At 48.9% G+C, this 24,195-nt stretch overlaps 2 protein-coding genes across 3 annotated transcripts; one reads left to right on the forward strand and one right to left on the reverse strand.

The window, feature by feature from the left end:
* Positions 1–1,697: 1,697 nt before the first annotated feature.
* Positions 1,698–2,807, reverse strand: LOC125552796. Of its 2 annotated transcripts, XM_048716489.1 has the most exons (3): positions 2,385–2,807; positions 2,120–2,242; positions 1,698–1,999 (listed from the first exon to the last, which is right to left on the reverse strand). In XM_048716489.1, exons 1-3 carry the CDS (start codon positions 2,493–2,495, stop codon positions 1,979–1,981), a joined length of 255 nt encoding a protein of 84 aa, XP_048572446.1. In that variant the 5' UTR covers positions 2,496–2,807; the 3' UTR covers positions 1,698–1,978. The 2 variants fall into 2 exon arrangements, with proteins under 2 accessions (XP_048572446.1, XP_048572439.1); XM_048716482.1 differs by having other exon boundaries at positions 2,120–2,643.
* A 100-nt stretch (positions 2,808–2,907) lies between these two features.
* LOC125552787 (abscisic acid receptor PYL5) lies at positions 2,908–5,262 on the forward strand. The gene is made up of 3 exons (XM_048716471.1): positions 2,908–3,272; positions 3,549–3,767; positions 4,599–5,262. The coding sequence occupies exons 1-3, from the start codon at positions 3,090–3,092 to the stop codon at positions 4,812–4,814; spliced, it is 618 nt and encodes a 205-aa protein (XP_048572428.1). The 5' UTR covers positions 2,908–3,089; the 3' UTR covers positions 4,815–5,262.
* Positions 5,263–24,195: the final 18,933 nt, after the last annotated feature.

Here is a 24,195-nt window from a genome sequence, read left to right on the forward strand (position 1 = left end):
CCGGCGGACCCAGGCCGAACCCGGCGTGCTGGGGGCGCCCGGGGGCGCCGGGGCGAACTGTTTTGGCGCGAAACAGCCGCGGGCCCGCCGCGTCTGCGACTCTACCCTCTTCTCGCCCCTTCGTCGTCCTCATCGCCTCGTTTCCCGCGGCGAATCAATGCCAAAGCTGCCGCGCTGCCGCGCCGGTCAGCCTGCGCCATTGATGCCTCACGGGCGGCGCAGTGAAGACCGGATGACGCGCGTCCCTCGCCCTCCCTCGCCCGCCACGCGTACTCACGGCGGCTCGCGCACGGGCGGCGCCTCGGCCTATATAAACGCGCCCCAGCGCACTCGGCGACCCGCACTCTCTCGCCATCGTCGTTCCTCCTTCTTCTCTCTCTCGCCGTCGTCGTTCCTCCCTCTTCTCTCTCTCGCCGTCTCCCATGGCCGAGCGCTTCCCAGGCGACGGCGCGGCGGCGAACGGCTTCGGCCGCCGCCATCTTCACGAGAGCGAGGCTCGCCTCCTTTTCGAGGCCGAGTACCCGGTCTCGCCGGACATGCGGGTGCCCGGGGCGTGGAGGATCAGCGCCGGCGGTGTGCCGGTGCCCTCGATACCCACCGGCGCGGCGCGGCGTGCGGAGATCGCACGCATCCGCTCGTCCCTGCCGCGTGCGGCGAGGGAGGGGCCACGGTACGTCCCCGACAGCCCGCTCTGGGAGCCCTACTTTTGCCGCCATCACGCCGAGCAGCTCGAGGCCACCAACGGCGTCGAGCCCTCCGGCAGGCTCAACGCCGTCGGCCGGCGTCGGTGGTGGGGCGTGCCCGGGCGCACGTTGGAGGCCGTTCTCGAGTACATCGAGGGCGGCAACACGCCGCGCCTCGAGTACCCCGCTTCCCCGTCCTTCACACGCCGCCAGGGAAGCTCCTGGACCCCGAGGCGCATGGAGACCGGGGGGTCCTCCTCCTCGTCCGGTGGCTCCCCCTGCCTCCACCTCCGCCCCGTCAAGCCGGAGCCCCAGGGCGCGCCTGTCAGCGCGCGCACCCGCAGCTCCGGCGTCCGCATCGGCGACAACGCCTCCCCCATCGGCCGCTTCGTCCTCGTCGAGTCCAAGCCGGAGCCTGGCCTCCCCGCGGAGTATGAGAAGGTAGCCCGGCGTGGCATCTCCGACGAGGACGCCCTGCGGTGGGCGCGGGACGACTACCTCCGCGACGAGATGGTCCGGCAGCGCCGGGCCCTGGAGGAGATCACCGCCCGCAAGCGTGGGCACGAGGACGAGCACGTCATCGTGGTCCTCGACAGTGACGGCGACGACGACGCCCCCGGACCGTCCAACCCGCCGCGCCAACCGGGGGAGGGATGCAGCAGGGACGGCGGAGGCGTCGGCGGGGGCGACGACGACGACGACGACGGCGGTGACTACACGCGGTTCTACCGCCTCCTCGGCATGTAGAACCGCGGGCGGGCGGCAAGGCGGGCGGCGAGGGAGACGGCGGAGGTAGCCCGCGGTAGTTTTCCCTTTTTTTCATAAAATATGTTTAAATTTGAACGAATTCGAACGTGTTTGCGCCGAATTTAATCATTTTAAAAACCCGTGGGGGGCCGCGACTGGGGGGCATCACGCCTCCAGTGCGCGGTTTAGCGCCGGTGCGCCCTCAGGGGGCGATTTTTTGCCCCTCCTGGGGGGCCAACGGCTGGAGATGCCCTAAACATCAATGTGTATGCAACTATACTACATTACAAGCCAATTAAATATCAATGTGTGTGCAGTTAGTCTTACTGCTAACTAAACATCAATATGTGTGTAACTAGACTACATTAGAAGTCAACTAAACATCAATTTATGTGCAAATAGACTATATCGCGGCGAGGTCGAATCATCTTGATCTGCACCGTACGGGCGGTCGCTGCACCCCAACATCTCCAACGAGTTCGCCGGAGCGCCCCTCGTTCACATGCTTTCTTCTGCCCATGAAAACCATGCACTTCATCCATGAGAATCTACACAGCTCGTAGCAGCAGCTGCATACACAAAACAGTGATGGGATCTCTATCAAATCTTCTATCAATCAAGAAGATGGTGCATGCTTGGGCCAGTGACATGCCGCCTGTTGCTGCAGCCGGCTAGGCTGGGCGTCCTACCGGTGGAGGAGCTAGCGGCGGGAAGGTCCTCACAAGCATCGCGCACATGGCGTCTTTGGGGTAGCCGAGGCGGGGGAGCAGATGGCAGAAAGCTGTGACATGGCCGTGGCCGTCGTCCTGCACCTGCAAGAAAGAAGGTAGAGTGGAGCTGGTGGAGAGAGAAGGGAGGAATACGGTGGCCGGAGAGCAGTGCCTTGGGGAAGGAGCGGCGGAGGGAGCGGAAGAGCTCGGAGGGCGGGGTGGAGGAGGGGGAGGAGGCGATTACGTAGTCGACGACGGCACCTACAGCCTCGGGCGAGACGGCGCGGAAGAAGCTCTCGAGGGCGGCGAGCGCTATGGTTGGACGGGACGAATGGATAGAAACAGTTGTGGTCATCGAGCGGCGTCGGCTCGAGAAACCGCCCCGACCAGGTACCACCTGACCAACGCGCGAGATGATAGGAGTGAGATCGTGCGCCAGGAGCCGGCCGCTCGACTCCTCCGAATAGTGCGCGCGCACTTTTTAGAATTTAGGATTATTTTTTGCCTCGGAACCTCAAAATTTTGAAGATAGCCCTGTCCGCCGTTTATTGTCCTAGCTGGCGATGACATGTAAATGCCTTTTGGGGGGTCATGTGTCACATGACCGAAGATATTTTTGCCTACACATGCCGACTGGGTGGGTCGCCACCGTCGTTCTAATAAACAACGCTCTAGTCCATAGACCAGGCGCACGCTCCATCGAAGCTTGTTGGCGTTCCCTGCCCTCGGGGTCTGCGCATGGATAACTCGTGGGTGGGCCCGCCGCTCCCTTCACCCCGCAGATTTTTGTACCCGCCCGTGCAAGGAACCCACCAAACCGATTAGCCCAACCCAGCCATTCCCCAAGCAGCAGAGGCGGAGAAAAAGACAGCCGGCGGCAGAGGAGGGGAGGCCAGGCCAACCACCGGTCGGAGCGGCGGCGGTGGCGGTGGGTATCTGAGTTACTGGCATGGTGGGCCTCGTAGGTGGCGGCGCGCGGGCCTGGAGGCTCAGCGACGAGGCGGCTAACGGCGCAGGTGGAGGAGGGGCGGCGACGGAGGCGGACTACATGCGGCGGCTGCACGGCCACGCGCCCGGCGAGAACCAGTGCACCTCCGCACTCGTCAAGCACATCAAGGCCCCCGTGCACCTCGTGAGACCCCCATCCTTTCCCTCCCTGCCCCTGCTCCTCCTTTGCTGTACCTTTCACTGTTGCGTGGTTAATGGATTCTGATGCCGTGCTTGCCTCGGTTGGTGGGTATTTCCTGGATCTGGGATTCTCGTTTTGCTGCGCTTGCTTTGGCGATCTTGTTCGGCTATTGGCTTGTTGACGTGTTTGTGATAGAATTCAATGGCCCAAATCTCCCGGGCAGATGGATAGCTATTTCATCGCGCCGACTGTTTGATTCATGTACCACTGTGTTTGCAGGTTTGGTCGCTCGTGCGGAGCTTCGACCAGCCGCAGCGGTACAAGCCGTTCGTCAGCCGCTGCGTGGTGCGCGGTGGCGACCTCGAGATCGGCAGCGTGCGGGAGGTCAACGTCAAGACCGGTCTGCCGGCCACAACTAGCACCGAGAGGCTCGAGCAGCTGGATGACGACGAGCATATCCTCAGTGTCAAGTTTGTTGGAGGCGATCACCGGCTCAGGGTTCGTGCTTTCTAGTAGTCATTTACTGCTCTACTTCTTACTAGTGCCTAAATGCTCCATTATAATAATTGCTAGATCCTGCAAAATAATAGCTAGATGCTCCATTACAAGTCTGATGCTAACATAGTCATAGATAATATAAAATTGAATGCAATAACTTTGTCTGCCATATTAGAATGAACCAGCCCCCTTGCAGAATTATTATGCAGGGGTAAAGGCTGTCTAGAAATTCCCTTCCCCAGACCCCACCTTGTGTGGGTGCTTTGAGCATGGGTACACCCTTCATTAGAACTAATAATGGTCTCATTGAGAGTGTTGGGATTTCCACAACGATCACAAACCCCTCAGATAGAATCTGAGAATAAAACTCAGAATGGCCACCCCTCAATTCAAGAGAAGAGTACCGATTGGATCAAGAAGAAAACCCCTATTATATGAGGGGTCTTGGAAACTGTTGTGACGCTTTCGTGACGAAGGTCACCGGGGCAACTTGTGACAAATGATAGCATTTTACTCACTTTGTGTACATTTGTAATTACTAATTGGAAAGGAAGCATTTAGCTTTTGAAGAGATCACAAGTGCTTGTCCTGCAGTTTTCAAAATCAGGTATTTGACCACTAAGGAAGGAACACGGTCATAATAGTTTGCAGTGTGATTTTCTTGCGTTGTCTACCTTCTCTAGAAGGAACATGATGTGCATGTGGTTTTACTGTATCTTGAACCTTGCAAGAAGTTGAAAAGTTAAGTTTTTGTTGATGGACATGCCTGCACCGATGATCTTTAAGCTTCTGTTTGATCCATACTGATCTGATGTGTTTCCACTTCTTCAGAACTACTCATCCATCATAACAGTCCACCCACAGAGTATTGATGGGCGGCCAGGGACACTTGTGATCGAGTCCTTCGTGGTTGATGTGCCCGACGGCAACACAAAGGATGAGACTTGCTACTTCGTTGAGGCCGTGATCAAGTGCAACCTCACATCTCTCGCTGAGGTATCGGAGCGGCTAGCAGTTCAGTCACCTACATCGCCGCTTGAACAATAGCATCCTCACGGGCACGGACTTGTGAATCGGCATGAATAAGAAAGAAGCTTCAAAGGCTAGCAGGAAATTTCTATCTTTTACAGACCGGTAGATTCTCCATTTTCTTCCATATATATATATCGTAAGGATTAGTATGTAGACTTGTGTACTTGTACTAGTAGCTAGTGATGCTTTAGATCTTAGCAACTGCACCTAGCTACCTCATGGTTATGTATGCATACCTAGTATGTGTATGTAACAGGGAAGCATATGGAGTGGTTTTGCCTCTTTGGTGCATTTGAGACAACTAGTTGCCTACTGTACTATGTTCTTGGATAACATTCCACTAACGCTTGGGGTTGAGGATTTTGACTTGTAGATTTTGGAATGGCGCTGTAATATATACATTGGTGGAAGAGTTCTCCTCGCTGTTATTGAGATGGAAGTAAATGGATAATTTATCTCTGTAGCACCGTAGTCAAAGGATATGAGGGTATATCCGTTTCAGCAATTTTTGGTTAATCATGGGTTCTTGGGGTTCTAATTGACATGATTGGTGAGAGAAATGTCTGAGTTTTCCTGTGTAAAGTTAGGTTGCCAACCGTTTGAATGCCAATAGAAAGTCACGAGGACGAGGAAAGAAGATCATCCTTCTATGCCTCTCTTTCATGCTTGCTTGGCTAGGCTCGATTCACATTGATACATTGATTTGAAGTCAAACAATTAAAGTCTCGTCGTTCTAATCCTCTTGTTGTAACTTGTAAGTACCTTTCTAAGCATGTGTAGATAAGCCAAGGCATCACTTTCAATACTAGAAGCTCCTGAAATGACTTCTAGAAAGAAAAGAAAAAAAAAGTCTGCTGGGCAAAACAATGCGGGAACTGTTTGCGTCTGCTTGTAATTTTGTGTGGTTGAGGGAGACGTTGACAGCGACTTATTCCTACCCCGATGGATGTCAGTTTTGCAAGAAAAAGATCTTCAAGAAATTGTGAGCATCTCCAAGGTCTCCTCCAAATCACCCCGTTTATTCATACAACGGATTTGGACGATGTAACCACAAGTCGACACCCCTGGATCACCGAAATATGTCCATTTATCCACTCATCCCCTATTTCTTCCTACAATTTTGGGGACAAAGCAGGGTAGCTCCATTTTGTCTCATGTTTGTTGCCACATCAGGACGGGCCTACCACCAACCCTCTTTCCTCTATTTTGTTGACATTGTTTGTTTCGAGGTTGCTTACCCCTTGTGCTCGCCTTTGTCAAAAACGTTCCTAGGCTCCCGCCGCCGGCCCTCTCCCCCTGCCTCTCCTCTCCCTCGTCGCAACCGAAGGTGGTTGCCGGCTCGCCGCAGGGCCGCTGGTGAAGGTGGCGGCGAGGATTTGGCTGCTCTTCCTCGGGGAGCTCTGGATTCGTGGCGGCGGCCTCGGCTGGTGGATCGACGTCGGGCCTGCGGCGTCCGGCGCTCGTTGGTGCTGGCCATTCTTTCTCGGCAGCGGGGGTGGCGAGGTAGCGGCGGGTGGTGGCTGTGATGCGGGCGGCTCCTTGGCGCCCGATGTAGATCTGGAGGCTTCCGTTTGCTTCGGCCAGGGCTGCCTCCGATGGTCCTCCCTTGGGCGGCCATCAGTCGCTGGAGTTGGGCCAGTTTGGAGGCTGGAGGTGGGAGGTGGCTCCGGAGAAATCCGAGGCTGACACTGTTGGCCACGACGGCGGTGATGCCCAAGGGCGTCGTACCCTTCTTGTAGGCGCTATCCAGGTTGACTTCTTCCACTCTTCCTCCCAGGTCGTATGCCGGGTGAAAGCCCCAATCCTTGCTGGATCGAGCGACAGCGGCGCTCCGGGCGTCGTTCGTGGTGAGCTTGGGGTGGATGTGATGCTTTGTTTGCTTGGCGGCGGTTGTGTGACACCCCCGACTTAATCGTGCACTAATCATACACGCAAATGCACACGATCAAGATCAGAGACTCACGGGAAGATATCACAACACAACTCTAGACACAAATTCAAACATAAAGCTTTATATTACAAGCCAGGGCCACGAAGGCTCGAATACATAAGTCAGAGGAAGCAACAATATCTGAGTACAGACGTGAATAGACAAGTTTGGCTTAAGAAGGCTGAGCAAAACAACGATATCTACATCAAAAAGGCACATGCCTCCTGCCTAAGAGTCTCCTAACTACTCCTGCTCATCGGTGGTCTCCACGTAGTAGTAGGCTCTATTGGTGTAGTAGTAGTCATCGACGGGATCAACTAGCTCCTGAGCTCCGTCATCTGATCACAGCAATCGCGTAGAGAAGAAAAAGGTAGCAAAGCAACCGCGAGTACTCATCCAAAGTACCCGCAAGACTTACATCAGATCTATGCTAAGTATGCATCGATATCAAAGGAATGGGGCTATATCTTTGGACTATACTGCAGAAATGCCAGAACAGAAGGGAAGGCCTAGCCTATCGAAGACTAGCATCTTGCAGCGTCTTGCAGCATTAGAAAGAGAGTAGAGTAACATATCATATAGTAACAAGTATATATTAGCCATGCCCAGAGATCCTACCTCGACTCCCTGCGAGAAAACAATCTCAGAGCCATCATATGCATTTAGGCTCTCCAATATCCAGTTCTTGTTGTAATAGATCAGGATACAACTCCGAGCGTTCATTACCGTGGACACGGCTATTCAAATAGATATACTTCCCTGCAGGGGTGCATCAACTTACCCAACACGCTCGATTAACTATGGGTGGGCACACTTTTTGGGTCATGCCCGGCCTTGGTTGATCGACACACCGTAGTCCTACCTAGACTCAACAGAGAGGCCAGCACGCCGGTCTACATCCTAAATGCGAAGGGGTAATGGACCAATCACCCTTTGCAATCCTACGCGTTATGAACGCGGCCTGGAGCAGACCCACCCCCTTATACAAGCGCAGGTGGTTACCGTCCAACTAGGCGCGCGCCGCTCAATTGCTGACGTTTGTGAGCTTTCGGAAGAATCGTACGCCGTCGAGTGCCCATAATTATTCTCGCGTGGTGGTTAGTGCGAAAAGGCCAAAGGCCTGCTCAGATCACATATCCAAGCCCGTTAGTGTTTTGGGAGCACGCGGGGACGATCAGTGACCTTGTCGCCCCGTCTCGAGGACTTACGACAAGGGTCAGGCCCATCCCTCTCTAGGGCGGTTTGCTTACCCGGCCATGCCTCGTAATTATCTCGCGGGTACCCTCCAGGTCAACCCGACTCACAAGATATTGTCGGGAACTCAGGTCTCCACCTCTACCGGGATGGTACCGCATGTCCCTTCAGTCCCACAGCACCAGTAAGAGGGGCAACATGTAAAGGTAACAGTATGTCCGTGTCATCAAGGGGGAAATCCAAGGAATCACCCTCGATGGATTCCCACTCGATGTAACCGTCAAGGTGAACTTGGAGGAATCAACCTTGATAGGTTCACACTTGAGGGGATGCACAGCAGAGGCATCATCGAAGGTGGTGAAAGAGGAATCACCCTCGGTAACCCACAACTACGCTACAAAGGTATCATCAGGAGCGAGGTAGGAGGTATCATCCTCGACACTCGATAGTAGCTCTGTAGAGTCGTACAACTAAAGGTGGGTGTGCGGTGATGTGTCGGCCTCAGCATGTCGATCACCCCAGATCTAATCTTCTAGTAACAAAGCGGGGCAACAAGGACAAGGGTGAGGGGTCACCGATGGATCACTAACCAACCTATACTAAGCATATAGGATAACATGCAAGGTAACTACAGCAGGTTACGAAAGCAGGCTATGCATTAGAATAGGAGCTATCGAACAATAGTAGAAAAATCTAATGCAAGCATGAGAGAGAAAGAATGGGCGAGATAGGAATGATTGAGGGGGTTTTGCTTGCTAGGAAGCTCTACTAAAAGGGGCTGGTCGTCAGGAGTGCAGTCATACTTGGGAGCAGCGTCGGTCTCGGTATCTACCGGAGAGAAGAGGGGGGGGGACAATAAATATAAAGCAATCAAATGCATCATGATGCATGACATGACAATATCCTGTGCTAGGGGTGACCTAATGCAAGGCTAAGCGTTACAGACGGAGCAGGAAAATATCCGGGAGTATTTTCCCGACTTTAGGTAGTTATCGGACAAATTAACCGGAGGGAAAGGTTCCATGTTTGTAGTATTAGAGGCATGTGGCAGGCATGTGGCAGGCATGTGGATGGCATATTCGGATTCGTCTTTTTCTGATCATTTTTCATATATAAATTATTTTCAACTAAGCTACGGTTGAATTTATATGATTTTTTGAAGTTTTAAAGAATTTCTGGAATTTACTGGAATTGTTATTTATTCGAAAATAAATGGATAAGTGCTAGATACACCCAGAAGTGTACCCAGCAATTGCAATAGGGCTGACAGTGGGCCTGTTGACTGGCTCAACAGCCCAGTCACCAGTTGCCCAGTCAGCAAGCTGACTGGGCCAACCTTATCCATTGGAACAATGCGCGTGGGTCCCATGTGTCATACACACACTGATAACAAAACATTTTAACTAATCTATATTAGGTTAATTAGATGCGGGGCCTAGTGGCAGTGTCTCTTTAGGGCAGCTTTTAGATTAGTGGCTAATTGGCCTTAGGCTAATGACCCTAGGCCCACCTGGAAGTGGCCCAGGGGTGGCTTAAATGGCGATGGCGCCCAGGGCACGTCGGTGACCAATAGGGCAACGTAGTGCACACGACACAGGGCCAGGGCGGCAAGCAGCGGGTGATGGCGGCGGCAGAAACGCTGGTCGGCGCAAATGTGCTTGGCGACTGCGGGTGAGGTGCGGCCCGGGCATGGCGGCTGCGTGCGCGAGCGCGGGAGAAGGCAGCGACGGCGGCGGGCAACAACCAGCGGGAGCAGCAACTAGCAAGAGGAGGGGCGCGGGGTACTGGCGTGGTCGCGGCCAGGGCGCGCGCCGGGGAGTCAAGCGCGGGGCGACTGCGGTGCAGGGGACCGCTCGGGGCGAGGGGCAGCGGCGAGGCCTCAGTGTGGGTGTCAAAACTGGTAGATCTCAGGTAGGGGGTCCCGAGCTATGGATCTAGGATCAATGGGGAACAAGGGATGAAGAACACAGTGTTTACCCAGGTTCGGGCCCTCTCGAAGAGGTAAAACCCTACGTCCTGCTTGATTGTATTTGATGTGTATGATATGGTTACAAAGTCGATCTACCCCGAGATCAGGCGAGCTAAACCCTAGGTTGATGGGATGATTGTTGGGAATTGTTGCATGGAAAACAAAAAAAATTCTACGCACATGCAATGATCTATCCATGGAGATGCATAGCAGCGAGGGGGAGAGTGTGTGTACATACCCTCGTAAACCGTAAGCGGAAGCGTTTCACAACGCGGTTGATGTAGTCGAACTTTCTTCGTGCTCCAACCGATCTAGTACCGAACACACGAGACCTCAGCGTTTCTCCACATGTTCAGCTCGGTGACGTCCTCCGCCTTCTTGATCCAGCAAGACGGCGAGGTAGTAGATGAGTTCCGGCAGCACGACGACATGGTGACAGTGATGGTGAAGTGATCTCCGTAGGGCTTCGTCTAAGCACTATGAAAATATGACCAGGGGTGTAAACGGTGTGGGGGGGGGCGCACATGGTTAGGCAATTGTCTGTTGTATGCTAGGCGCCCCCTCCCACATATATATAGGTGGAAGGGAGGGAGGAGCAGCCAAAGGAGGCGCCCAAGTAGGAGGAATCCTACTTGGGAACCCTCCCAAGCCGCGCCCCTTTCCTTATTTGGAGTGCAGGGAAAGGCAGGGGAGGGTGGCGCCCCCTTTCCTTTCACCTATGACAGGGAAAGGCAGGAGGGGCTAGCCCTCCCCCTTTCCTTCCCAGGGCTGGCCAAACAAGTTAGGGGGCACACCAGTCCCCTTGTGGGCTGTTCTGTCTCATCCTTTGGCCCTTAAGGCCCATATCTTGTCGGGGGGGGGGGGGGCCCGAATCCCCTTCCGATGACCCGATTCCTTCCCGGTACGTCCCGAAACACTTCTAGTGTCCAAATACCATCGTCCTATATATCAATCTTTACCTCTCAACCATTTCGAGACTCCTCATCATGTCTGTGATCTCATCTGGGACTTCGAACAATATTCTATCACCAGAACGTATAACCATATAACACTATATCGTCAAAGAATGCTAAGCGTGCGGATCCGATGGGTTCGAGAACTATGTAGACATGAACGAGAGACCTCTTCGGTCAATAACCAATAGTGGAACCTGGATGCCCATATTGGCTCCTACATATTCTACGAAGATCTTTATCGGTCGAACCGTTATGACAACATACGTAATTCCCTTTGTCCATCGGTATGTTACTTGCCCGAGATTCGATCGTCGGTATCTTCATACCTAGTTCAATCTCGTTATAAACAAGTATCTTTACTCGTTCCATAATACATCACCTTGTGACTAACTCCTTAGTCATTTGCTTGCAAGCTTATGATGTGTATTACCGTGAGGGCCCAGAGATACGGCTTCGATACTCGGAGTGACAAATCCTAATCTCGATCTATGCCAACTCAACAAACACCTTCGGAGATACCTGTAGAGCATATTTATGATCACCCAGTTAGGTTGTGAGTTTGATAGCACACAAGGTATTCCTCCGGTATCCAGGAGTTGCATAATCTCATGGTCGAAGGAATATGTATTTGACATGAAGAAAGCAATAGCAATAAACTAAACGATCAATATGGTAAGCTAACAGACGGGTCTTGTCCATCACATCATTCTACTAATGACGTGAACCCGTTATCAAATGACAACACATGTCTATGGTTAGGAAACCTTAACCATCTTTGATCAACGAGCTAGTCAAGTAGAGGCTTACTAGGGACACGGTATTTGCTTATGTATTCACAAATGTATTTAAGTTTCCGATCAATACAATTCTAGCATGAATAACAAACCTTTATCATGAATAATAAATATAAAATAACAACTTTATTATTGCCTCTAGGGCATATTTCCTTCAGTCTCCCACTTGCACTAGAGTCAATAATCTTGATCACATCGCCATGTGATTAACACCCATAGTTCACATCGTCATGTGACTAACACCTAGAGAGTTTTTACTAGAGTCAACAATTGAGTTAACATCGCCATGTGATTAACACCCAAAGAGTGCTAAGGTATGATCATGTTTTGCTTGTGAGAGAGGTTTAGTCAACGGGTCTGCCACATTCAGATCCGTATGTATTTTGCAAGTTTCTATGACTACAATGCTCTGCATGGAGCTACTTGCTAATTGCTCCCACTTTCAATATGTATCCAGATTGAGACCCAGAGTCATCTAAATCGGTGTTTAAAGCTTGCATTGATGTAACTCTTTATGACGAACTCTTTATCACCTCCATAACCGAGAAACATTTCCTTAGTCCTCTTTAGGTACCTAAGGATAATCTTGACCGTTGTCCAGTGATCTACTCCCAGATCACTATTTTACCCCCTTGCCAAACTCATGGCAAGGCACACAACAGGTCTGGTACACGACATGGCATACTTTATAGAACATATGGCTGAGGCATAGGGAATGACTTTCATTCTCTCTCTATCTTCTGCCATGGTTGGGTTTTGAGTCTTACTCAACTTCACACCTTGTAACACAGGCAATAACTCTTTCTTCGATTGATCCATTTTTGAACTTCTTCAAAACTTTATCAAGGTATGTACTTTGTGAAAGTCTATTAAGCATCTCGATCTATCCCTATAGATCTTGATGCCCAATATATAAGCAGCTTCACCGAGGTCTTTCATTGAAATTCTTATTCAAGCATCCTTTTATGCTATACAGAAAATCTATATCATATCCAATCAATAATATGTCATTCACATATAATATCAGAAATGCTACAGAGCTCCCACTCACTTTCTTGTAAATAGAGGCTTCATCATAAGTATGTATAAAACCATATGCTTTGATCACCTCATCAAAGCGTATATTCCAAATCCGAGATGCTTGCACTAGTCCATAGATGGATCGCTGGAGCTTGCACACTTTGTTAGCACCTTTAGGATCGACAAAACCTTCTGGTTGCATCATATACAACTCTTCTTTAAGAAATCCATTAAGGAACGCGGTTTTGACGTCCATTTGCCAAATTTCATAATTATAAAATGCGGCAATTGCTAAGGGACTGACTTAAGCATCGCTACGGGTGAGAAGGTCTCATCATAATCAACCCCTTGAACTTTTCGAAAAAACCTTTCGCAACAAGTCGAGCTTTGTAGATGGTGACATTACCATCAGCGTCTGTCTTCTTCTTGAAGATCCATTTATTCTCAATGGCTTGCCGATCATCGGGCAAGTCCACCAAAGTCCACACTTTGGTCTCATACATGGATTCTATCTCAGATTTCATGGCCTCAAGCCATCTATCGAAATCTAGGCTCATCATAACTTCTTCATAGTTCGTAGGTTCGCCATGGTCTAGTAACATGACTTTCAGGACATGATTACCGTACCACTCTAGTGCAGAACATGCTCTGTTTGACCTACGAGGTCCAGTAGTAACTTGATCTGAAGTTTCATGATCATCATCATTAGCTTTCTCTCTAGTTGATGTAGGCATCACGGGAACGAATTTATCTGATGTGCTACTTTCCAAATTGAGAGAAAGTACAATTACCTCATCAAGTTCTACTTTCCTCCCACCCACTTCTTTTGAGAGGAACTCCTCTAGAAATGTTCCATTCTTGGCAACAAAGATCTTGCCTTCAAATCTATGGTAGAAGGTGTACCCAATTGTTTCCCTAGGGTATTCTATGAAGACGCACTTCTCCAATTTGGGTTCGAGCTTATCAGGCTGGAGCCTTTTTACATAAGTGTCGCAACCCCCAAACTTTAAGAAACGACAACTTAGGTTTCTTGCCAAACCATAGTTCATACAGTGTCGATGGTGCCCTATTTAATGTGAATGTGTCTGTCTCTAATGCATAACCCCAAAACGATAGTGGTAAATCGGTAAGAGACATCATAGATCGCACCATATCCAATAAAGTACGGTTGCAATGTTTGGACACACCATTTGGCTGTGGTGTTTTGATAACCCACGAGTATAGGGGCTCGTTTGTAGCCTTCTTCGATAAAATAAGAGTGTCGAACCCAACGAGAATATTCCCTCAAGTTCTATCGACCACCGATACAACTCTACACACACTTGACATCTGCTTTACCTAAAACAAGTATGAAACTATTTTGCAAGAATAAATCTACGAGTACTTTGCGAGAATAAAACTATGAATAAATTTGAAGGTAATAAAAGTGGATAGCTTTTGTCAATAAGAAAGTCATTTGTCCCTAGGCAATCGATAACAAGTACCAGCAATCATTTTTGCAATTTTATATGAGGGAGAGGCATGAGCTAATATAATTTCTCTACTTGGATCATATGCACTTATGATTGGAACTCTAGCAAGCATCCAGAACTACTAAAGATCATTAAGGTCGTGAAACCCAACCATAGCATTAAGTATCAAATCCTCTTTACTTCCATACGCCATAACCCACTTATCCGCGTTTAGGCTACTGTCACCCCCGCAACACTGACAATAAGCAAACCATGAACATATTGCAACACCCTACAGTGGGTATCCCCCATGTTTGCGCAAGATGGAGGGCACCGTAGGACAGCACCATAAATAAAATATACAATCATACCAACCAAGGTCATGATTAACCCACATGACAAAACGGATCTACTCAAACATCATAGGACAACCATAGATCATTGGGAAATAATATATGGAGTTGAGCACCATGTTTAAGTAGAGATTACAACGGAGAAGAGGTGCTACACCGCTGCATAGAGGGGGAGAGAGTTGATGGTGACGGTAGCAAGATTTTTGATGTAGATCGTCGTCCCGATCCTTGCCCCGGCGGCGTTCCGGCGCCATCGGGAGAGAGGGGGAGAAAGCCCCCTTCCTTCTTCTTCCTTGGCCTCCCCCCTAGATGGGAGGAGATTTCCCCCTCTGGTCCATGGTCTCTGTGGTGGAAGAGGGGTGGGACCCCTCCGAGATTGGATCTCCCTCTCTGTTCTCTTCTATTTCACATTTTTCCAAATCTGGCCGAAAACCATTTCTTATATTCCGGGAGATCCGCAACTCCGATTGTGCTGAGATTTTAACACGACTTTTTTCCAGATATAAGCTTCCTTGCGCCCGAAGTAGATCTCCAACCGACGTTCAAGGTGAGCACAACCCACCACCACGCGCCTGGCTCCTTGGTCGCGTCGTGGTGTCTTGTGGGCTGTGTGGGCCTCCGTTTGCGGTGATTCCAACTCCCAAAAATCACATATATTCCAAAATAATTCTCCGTAAAACTTTATTGTATTTGGACTTCGTTTGATATGGATTTTCCATGAGACAAAAACATGTAAAAAACAAGAACTGGCACTAGATCAATAGGTTAGTCCAATAAATAATATAAAAAGTTGCCAAAAATATGTGAAAGTTGTATAATATTGGCATGGAACAATCAAAAATTATAGATACAACGGAGACGTATCAGCATCCCCAAGCTTAATTCCTGCTCGTTGTGATGCCCCCGATCTGGCCATACACTAATCATACACACAAATGTGTACGATCAAGATCAAGGACTCGTGGAAAGATATCACAACACAACTCTAGACACAAATAAAAATAATACAAGCTTTATATTACAAGCTAGTGGCCTCGAGGGCTCGAATACATAAGCTCGAAAACACAAGAGTCAGCGGAAGCAAAAATATCTGAGTACAGACATGAGTTAAACAATTTTGCCTTAAGAAGGCTAGCACAAAAGTAGCAACAATCGAAAAGGCAAGGCCTCCTGCCTGAGACCTCCTAACTACTCCTCAAAGTGGAAATCCACGTTGAATCATCCTCGGGATCCTCTGGCTCCTCGACTCCATCATATGATCGCAATAACCGTGAAAGGGAAAAAAAGAAAAAGCAAAGCAACCATGAGTACTCATCCAAAGTACTCGCAAGCAAGGATCTACACTACATATGCATCAGTATCAATGAAATTGGTAGTATCTGTGGACTGAACTGCAGAATGCCAGAATAAGAGGGGGATAACTAGTCCTATCAAATATTATGCTTCTGGCAGCCTCCATCTTGAAGCATGTAGAAGAGAGTAGCAAGTACAACATCAAGTAGCATCGCATAGCATAACCCTACCCGACGATCCTCTCCTCGTCGCCCTGTGAGAGAGTGGTCATCGGGTTATATCTGGCACTTGAAAGGGTTTGTTTTACTAAGTATCCGGTTCTAGTTGTCATAAGGTCGAAGTACAACTCCGAGTCGTTCTTTTACCGAGGGACACAACTATTCGAATAGATCAACTTCCCCGCAAGGGTGTACAACATTACCCAACACGCTCGATCCCCTTTGGCCGGACACACTTTCCTGGGTCATGCCCGGCCTCGGAAGATCAACACGTCGCAGCCCCACCTAGGCACAACAGAGAGGTCAGCACGCCGGTCTAAATCCTACGTGCGCAGGGGTCTGGGCCCATCGCCCATTGCACACCTGCACATTGCGAACATGGTCGGAAGCAGACCTAGCCTCCCTAATACAAGAGCAGGCGTTCCAGTTCAATCCGGCGCGCGCCGCTCAGTCGCTGACGTCAAGAAGGCTTTGGGTGATACCACGACATTGAGTGCCCATAACTATTCCCGCGTAGTTGGTTAGTGCGTATAGGCCAGTGGCCAGACTCAGATCAAATACCAAGATCTCGTTAAGCGTGTTATTTTAAAGTAGCCGCGGACGCCGACCAGGGCCAGATCCCCTCTCACCTAGGTGGTCTCAACCTGCCCTGTCGCTCCACCTCAAAGTAACAATCAGGGGCTGCCAGGAACCCAGGCTCACCTCTACCGGGATGGAGCCACCTGTCCTTTCAGCCCCCACATCGGAATCACTTGCGGGTACTCTGCGAGCCGACCCAACTTTAGTAACCACATGTATCATATAATATGTATGTAAGTATATACGCGTGATCACCTCCTGAGTGATCACGACCCGGTAGTATAGCATGGCAGACGGACAAGAATGTAGTGCCATTGATGGAATACTAGTATCCTATACTAAGCATTTAGGATTGCAGGTAAGGGTAACAACTATAGCAACAATGACATGGTATGCAGCAGAATAGGATTTACCGAAAGCAGTAACATGCTACACTACTCTAATGCAAGCAGTGGAGAGAAGGAATATGCGATATCTAGTGATCAGGGGGGGCTTTCCTGGAAGCTCTATAGAAAAACTCGAATCCTCGACGATGAAGTAGTTGATCACCGGTTCACCAGCGGTCTCGGGGTCTATCAAAAAGGAAGTAACGGAGGAGGAACACAATAAATAACAGAGCAAACAATTGCATCACGAAGAAAGACATGGCAAAACATTGTGCTAGGGCCAACCTAACGCAGTGCTACGCGTTACAGACGGAGCGGAAAATATCCGGGAACATTTCCCCGGCTCCGGACAATTATTGGACAAGCAATCCAGAGGGGAAGGTTCCATGTTCGCTGTGTTAGAGACATGTGACAGGTATGTGGATGGCGTAAACGAATTTGTCTTATTTTTCTGATCGTTTTGCATACATAAATTATTTTCATCCGAGCTACGGTTTATTTTCTACGAATTATCGAAGTTTGTTGCATTTTCAGAATTTGTTTTAATTCGATTTTAAAAGAAAAAGGCTAAGTGCACACAACAACAGTTTAGCTACAGTGGTTTGCAAGTGGGGTCCAGTGGCTAAGTTGACCCAGTCAACATTTGACTGGTCAACATGTGAACAGTACAAGTGGGCCCCGCATGTCATAGGCTTACATATATTTTTATTTGATTTAACCGTTAATTGTCAGCAGGGGCCACATGTCATGTGGCTATACCTAATCACTAATTTGTTTTTTTGAGACAATTCACTGAAGCTTTGTTAACTTGTCACAATGTTTACATGAATGGACGAAAGATTCCCCAGGTGACCTAACCAAACATGGCGGCCACCTCCCAGGGTAAGAGCATGCTTCGCTAAATTGTGAGCCTCAAAATTTGAGCTCCTAATTTAATAAATTATTTTACACGACGTAAAAGAAGAAGAATGAGTAATGATCTCCTAGACTACCTCTCCATAACTTGATCGGTGATGCTTCTGAATGTCATCAACAACCACCTTGCAATCTGATGCAACATGAATCCTCTGAATATACAGGTCGTCCGCTAGAGCCAATGCCTCCCTGACGGCAAACGCCTCAACTGTTGTTGGGTCTGTAATGTGCCTGAACACCATTGCTGATGCTCCTAAGAAAGATCCTCCACGATCCCTGCAAATTACTCCTATCGCTCCATAGCCACGACGAGACACTGATGCATCCGCATTAACTTGGAGTAATCCACCACTGGAGGGATCCAGCGAGCTGAGTTTGAAGACACCGGCTTAATGGGCGTTCCCGATCGAATCGACTTGATCGCCTGCAACTCCGACAAAAATGAGTTGATGAACCCGTGCATTGTATATGGTGATTGGAAAATTCCTTCATGAATGGCCTTTCTTCTCGCCCCCAGATCGCCCATAGAGTTACCACAACTTGGATAAAATCACTGCTTGCTAAAGGCTCATGAATTTCGAACAGCCAGTCCTTCATGCTTTCCTCCGAATGGATGCTCATCAGCTCGACAATATGTTCTGGAGCGAGAGCCCACACGCTCCCAGCCATTGGACAGGAGAGAAGGGCATGCCTCCACGTATCCCTCGCCCCACATATCATGCATGTTTCCGTCGTTGCCATGTTCCGATGATGTAATAAAACACCACATGGAGTAGATTGTCTTGCTAATCTCCAGACAAATACACGTAGTTTTGATGGAACCTCAGTGTGCCAAATGGACGACCAATGGTTGTGCTCGGCTTGTGCAACCGAAGTGCCAACTTCTTCATCTAGCCAATTTTCCCTGCGAAGTTTGGTACGCATTATCATACGATAAGCAGAACATACCGTAAAAATACCCTTGCTCTCCTCGTGCCACGCCCAAAAGTCAGCCACTCTCCTCATGCACAGTGGAATCTTAAGTATCTCCTCCGCATCAAAATGTGTAAACACTGATCTGACCAAGTCCGCCTTCCAGCTCGCTGATGTTGCATCGATGAGCTGCGAAACTCTGGCTGGCGGGTGTGGAACTAGGGACGTAATAGGCCGTTTGAAACTGTCCCTTGGTATCCAGTTATGTGTCCATATGCCCATGCTCTCGCCATCACCAATTCTACGAATTAAGCCCTGTGCCAGAATATCGCGCCCATCCAGTATCGCCCACCATATCTGAGAAGGATGAGACCCAAGTTCTGCATCTAACAACTCGCATGCGGGAAAATATATAGCTTTTAGCACTCGGGAACTCAGTGAAGTTTCATCAGTGATTATCCGCCATGCTTGTCTCGCAAGAAGTGCCAAGTTGAAAATCTCCAAATCTCGAAATCCGAGGCCTCCAAGATGTTTTGGCCTCGTCATTACTTCCCATGCCACCCAACTTGGTTTCCTTTTTCCTTGCTTTGAACCCCACCAGAACTGCCTAATAATTGAAGTGGTATTGTCACAAAGGCCTCGCGGTAACCTAAAACAAGACATAGAAAAGACCGGGATGGCTTGCGCAACTGATTTGATCAGCACTTCCTTTCCTGCAGCAGACAAGAGCTTTTCCATCCACCCCTTTATCTTCTCTCATACTCGGTCTCTCAAATACTTAAAGGTCCCATTCTTGGAGTGACCAATGACAGTCGGCATACCAAGATAGCGGTCACTGAGGGATTCATTATGAACATTCAAGGACCCTTTTACCTCTTCTCTTACCGGTCCCAGACATCCTTTGCTGAAAAGATCGATGATTTCTCAAGATTTTCCCTCTGGCCCGAGGCTAAGCAATAAGTCTCCAACAGGTTTGACACTGCAACTGATCCCGCTACACTCGCCTTGAAAAGCAACATGCTGTCATCTGCAAATAAAAGGTGGTTAATGGTGGGCGCCGTGGGTGCCACCTTAATACCTGCTAAATCTGATGACTGAGAACTGGATTTCAGGAGGCACGAAAGGCCCTCTGCTGCAATAAAAAACAAGTAAGGGGAAATTGGGTCTCCCTGTCGGATTCCTCTTGACGGTTTAAAGCCCTGGAGCTTCTCTCCATTAAACAGCATAGAAAAAGAAACTGAGCAGACCATACTCATAACAACCTCAACCCATTGTCATGCGAAACCCATCTTGGCCATAATTTCTCTTAGATACGACCACTCCAATCTGTCATAGGCCTTCATCATATCAAGTTTTAATGTACAAAAGCTGTTTGTTTTTTATTTCATCCGCTTCATGAAATGCAAACACTCATAGGCATAGATAATGTTGTCTGTGATTAATCTTCCCGGAACAAAAGCAGACTGTTCTTCAGATATGATCTCCGGTAAAATAACCTTCAACCTATTAGCTATCACCTTTGAAGCAATATTATAAAGGACGTTACACAAACTGATGGGTTTGAACTGAGATATAGTTGTGGGATTAGTTACCTTGGGGATCAGAACTAGGATTGTGTCATTAATACATTCTGGGCTCTCCTCTCCTCTGACAATCCTCTGAACAATCTTTGTGACTACCTCCCCACATATGTCCCAGTGACGCTGGTAAAAATGAGCAGGAAAACCGTCCGGACTAGGTGCCTTTGTGGGGAATATTTCAAATAGGGCCTTCTTTACTTCATTGCTGGTATAAGGTGCACACAAAGAAGCATTCATCCCATCTGTCACCTTTCTAGGAACATGGTCGAGCACACCATTCATGTTCTGAACTCCTTCTGATTCATATAGATTTTGATAAAAATCATTCACCAGTTGCCGTAGCTCCACCGGATCAGTTATCTCCACCCCTAGAGAGTTTTGAAGGGCGTTTATCATATTCTTTCTTCTCCTCATACTTGCCGGATCAGTTAACTAAACTAACAGACCGGCCACCACACGGCCATGCACAAAGGCACTGGGCCATGGATACAGAGGGCACATGAGGCCTGAATGTGCAAGCAGCCTCAACCAACAGCAACATCAGCTATGATGGCAACGAAAGAAACAATGGGTAGCAACAGCAAGAGGAGCAGCAGTAGCAGCGGCAAGTGCATAGCAGCAGCGCAGTAGGCAACCGCGGCAGTAGAAGCAGTGGCGCTAAGCAGCAGTAGCAAAAGAGCAGCAGTAATCAGCCGCATGGAGCAAGAGCAGCCGCGTGCAGCGCGATAGACGACTGCAGGCACAAGGGCGCGGCCAGGTGGGGCGGGCTCAGCTGCGAGCGTTGGCTAGCGGCAGGCTCAGGCCGACGGTCAGTGGCGCGCGGCGAGGAGCTCGGGCTCCCTGCCATGACGGCCAAACTTGAGGGAGGAGACGTACGACACGGGATTGAGAGGGAACAGAGGGGATTCGGAGGAGGGACTCACGGGGAGGCCGCAGGAAAGCTCGGGGGAGGTTGGGGTGGATCGGAGGGACGGCGGCGACGGCGACATATAGACGGTTGTATGAAGAAGAAGATGATGGCATCGGCAACGCAGTGCCCCGGCTTGATGCGGCGCCCAAAACCGATGAAGTCGAGCACGATGGAGCTCCTAGACGTCCTCCCACACGCTGGAGACACCAGTGACCTGTAACGCCCCGGGCACACTCGCCGGTGGTCGTTACTCCTGGCAGGATCTAGACTGGCCCCACAGATCAATACTAGTCTTTTCTGCGCACTCTGTCCTCACTCGTGCGCACCCGGGAGCAACTTCCCGGTCGGTCACCCATCCTGAAACTACTCCAAGCTGAGCACGCTTAACTTTGGAGTTCTGTCCAAATGGGCTTCCAGAAAAGAAGGAATTCCTTATTGATATGAGTAGTCTATCATCCCTAATAAGCCAGGCTATCACATACACCCACACTCAGAGGAACCGACGTCCTCGTTGGGCCACAGGAACGTTCCCTCTTGGCACATACGTCTGTGCTTCCAGTCCAGTACATGTGCCATGCCGTGTGCCACGACGGGTCACAAACATCATGAACAACACGACCGCGCACCTATCCGCAAACATCCGTGTAACCGCGAGGGTCGGCTCTGATACCAACTTGTAACACCCCGGACACACCCGCCGGTGGTCGTTACTCCTGGCGGGATCTAGACTGGCCCCACAGATCAATACTAGTCTTTTTTGCGCACTTTGTCCTCACTCGTGCGCACCCGGGAGCAACTTCCCGGTTGGTCACCCATCCTGAAACTACTCCAAGCCGAGCACGCTTAACTTTGGAGTTCTGTCCGAATGGGCTTCCAGAAAAGAAGGAATTCCTTATTGATATGAGTAGTCTATCATCCCTAATAAGCCAGGCTATCACATGGCCATGACAACGACGACGGGGCAACGATCACCGCAGGATCTCACGAGCTCGATTCGATCCAGAGGGGAAGGGGGCCGATGGGGATCGAGGGGGGAATGATTGAGACGGGGTCTAGGGTTTTGGTGGACGTCTTTATAGGCCCGGGGAGGCGACGTGGTGGCCATCCGGCCATGGCACCATCGGATGGTTGCCACACCATGGCCTCTGCCTCCTTCCCTGTACAGAAGGGGAAAGGCCCATGGTGGGCTGGGCCAACCACTGTAGCAGTAGGCTACAATTGCACATAAGTGACCTTTTGTTTTATTCCTATCTGTCTTATTATTTGTTTTTACCACCGTTTTGCCTTTAGTTTATGCAGCGAGTGATTTTTGCTATAGTTGAAACTTGGCATATAAATCAAGCACATTATTCTGGAATTGCACATAAAGCTTGAGGCCATTTTGTAATGTTTTTTAAAAAATGTTTGTATTTAAATGGTCCATTACGATGTTGTTGGCCCACTTCATAATTTACTAGCGATTATTTGTTGAGTCAAATGATGTGGTTTCAACATGAAAAATGATCAGGGGAATTTATAGAAAAGTGCGAACATTTTAGTTTTATCATTTGAAGAAATAATAAGTTGACTTGCAATTCAAATTTGAACTATTGTTTGACTTTTATTAGGTGGCAGATTGGCTTAATAAAACATGATGAGATGGCACATTGGGGTGAGGTTACTGTAGCATGATTCCTGGGGTGTTACAATTCTCCTCCACTACAAGAAATCTCGTCTCGAGATTTAAGAGGTGGAGTAAGGGGGATAGTTTTGGTTACGAAATTCTAATAGATCTTCCCATTCTTGGTTGCCCTTCTCGAAGAAGTTGATTCCCTTTTGTTCATGTCTTCATTTCTCTGCTTCACGTCATCGTGATGAAGTTGTCATACTTTCTTTGGAAACTCCATCGTACTTACCAAAAGGATAAGGGTTAACTTTGGAGGAACGGACATCTACAAGGTTGATTAACTGGTAGATGACTCGGGAAATGTGGTAGAAAGTAACTCTTGAATTGATCTTAAGAAAACACCGAGAGAAAAATAAGAAGGTACCATAAGAAGTTTTGAGCGGGTAGGCAATTGTTTGATGCCAAATCAGAAGGCGAAAGGGGTTCAGAGGAACGAAAGAAATATTGCGTCTGATACCAAACTAGGTGATCCATAGGAGGGAGGCTCATGGATTTCATACGAAGCCAAGTGCAAAGGATACTTTAGAATCAGGGTTGTATAGGAGAGTCAGGTTTTGATCCTGTGGAACTATGGGTTATGGTCCCACCATGTGGGTTAAAAGCAGAAAGGGCACTGACATATTACACGGTCATGATAGCAAGGCATGTCAGAGAATAGCATGTCAGTTATGTCGGCAACAACGTCGGTACCAAGGGCGAGGGACGAAGAGAACCATTTTCCTGTTGGACGAGGCGGAACGATAGGTAAAGTTCTCATCCATCGACAGTTACCGGAATGTCATCAACAATAGTAACAAGATCATACTGATAGAGGGTTCACCAAGGTGTTACATAAGAAGGGGTTATTACTGCTTAGATTATATGTAGATCACAAGAAAGGTTAAACAAACCAACGGAAAGAAAAAAATTGATTATAAGTTTAAACAAACCAATGGAAAGAAAAATTTGTTTGCACAAGTAATAGGAGTATATCCTTCCCAAGGACAAACAGAGCATAATATCTATGACAAGATATAACGTAGAAAACCCTTTAGGGAAGGGGAGAGAAATTTCATGACATTACGCATACAACGGTGTTTGGATAATTGATAAAGAAAATTTAGCATTGTGCTTCAAATGTTCTTATTGAAAATTGGAGTACCACAGACATGCTTCGAGATAGCATTGACATGGTCTTCAAGCAAAGGTCATACTTTGGATACCCAAAGGATCCATCAGGAACAACTCATAGAATAAGTCGTACAATTTCCTCATGGCGGAATGGCTAACC

The sequence above is a fragment of the Triticum urartu genome, chromosome 1 (assembly GCF_003073215.2).
Source record: "Triticum urartu cultivar G1812 chromosome 1, Tu2.1, whole genome shotgun sequence".
Classification (NCBI taxonomy): domain Eukaryota; kingdom Viridiplantae; phylum Streptophyta; class Magnoliopsida; order Poales; family Poaceae; genus Triticum; species Triticum urartu.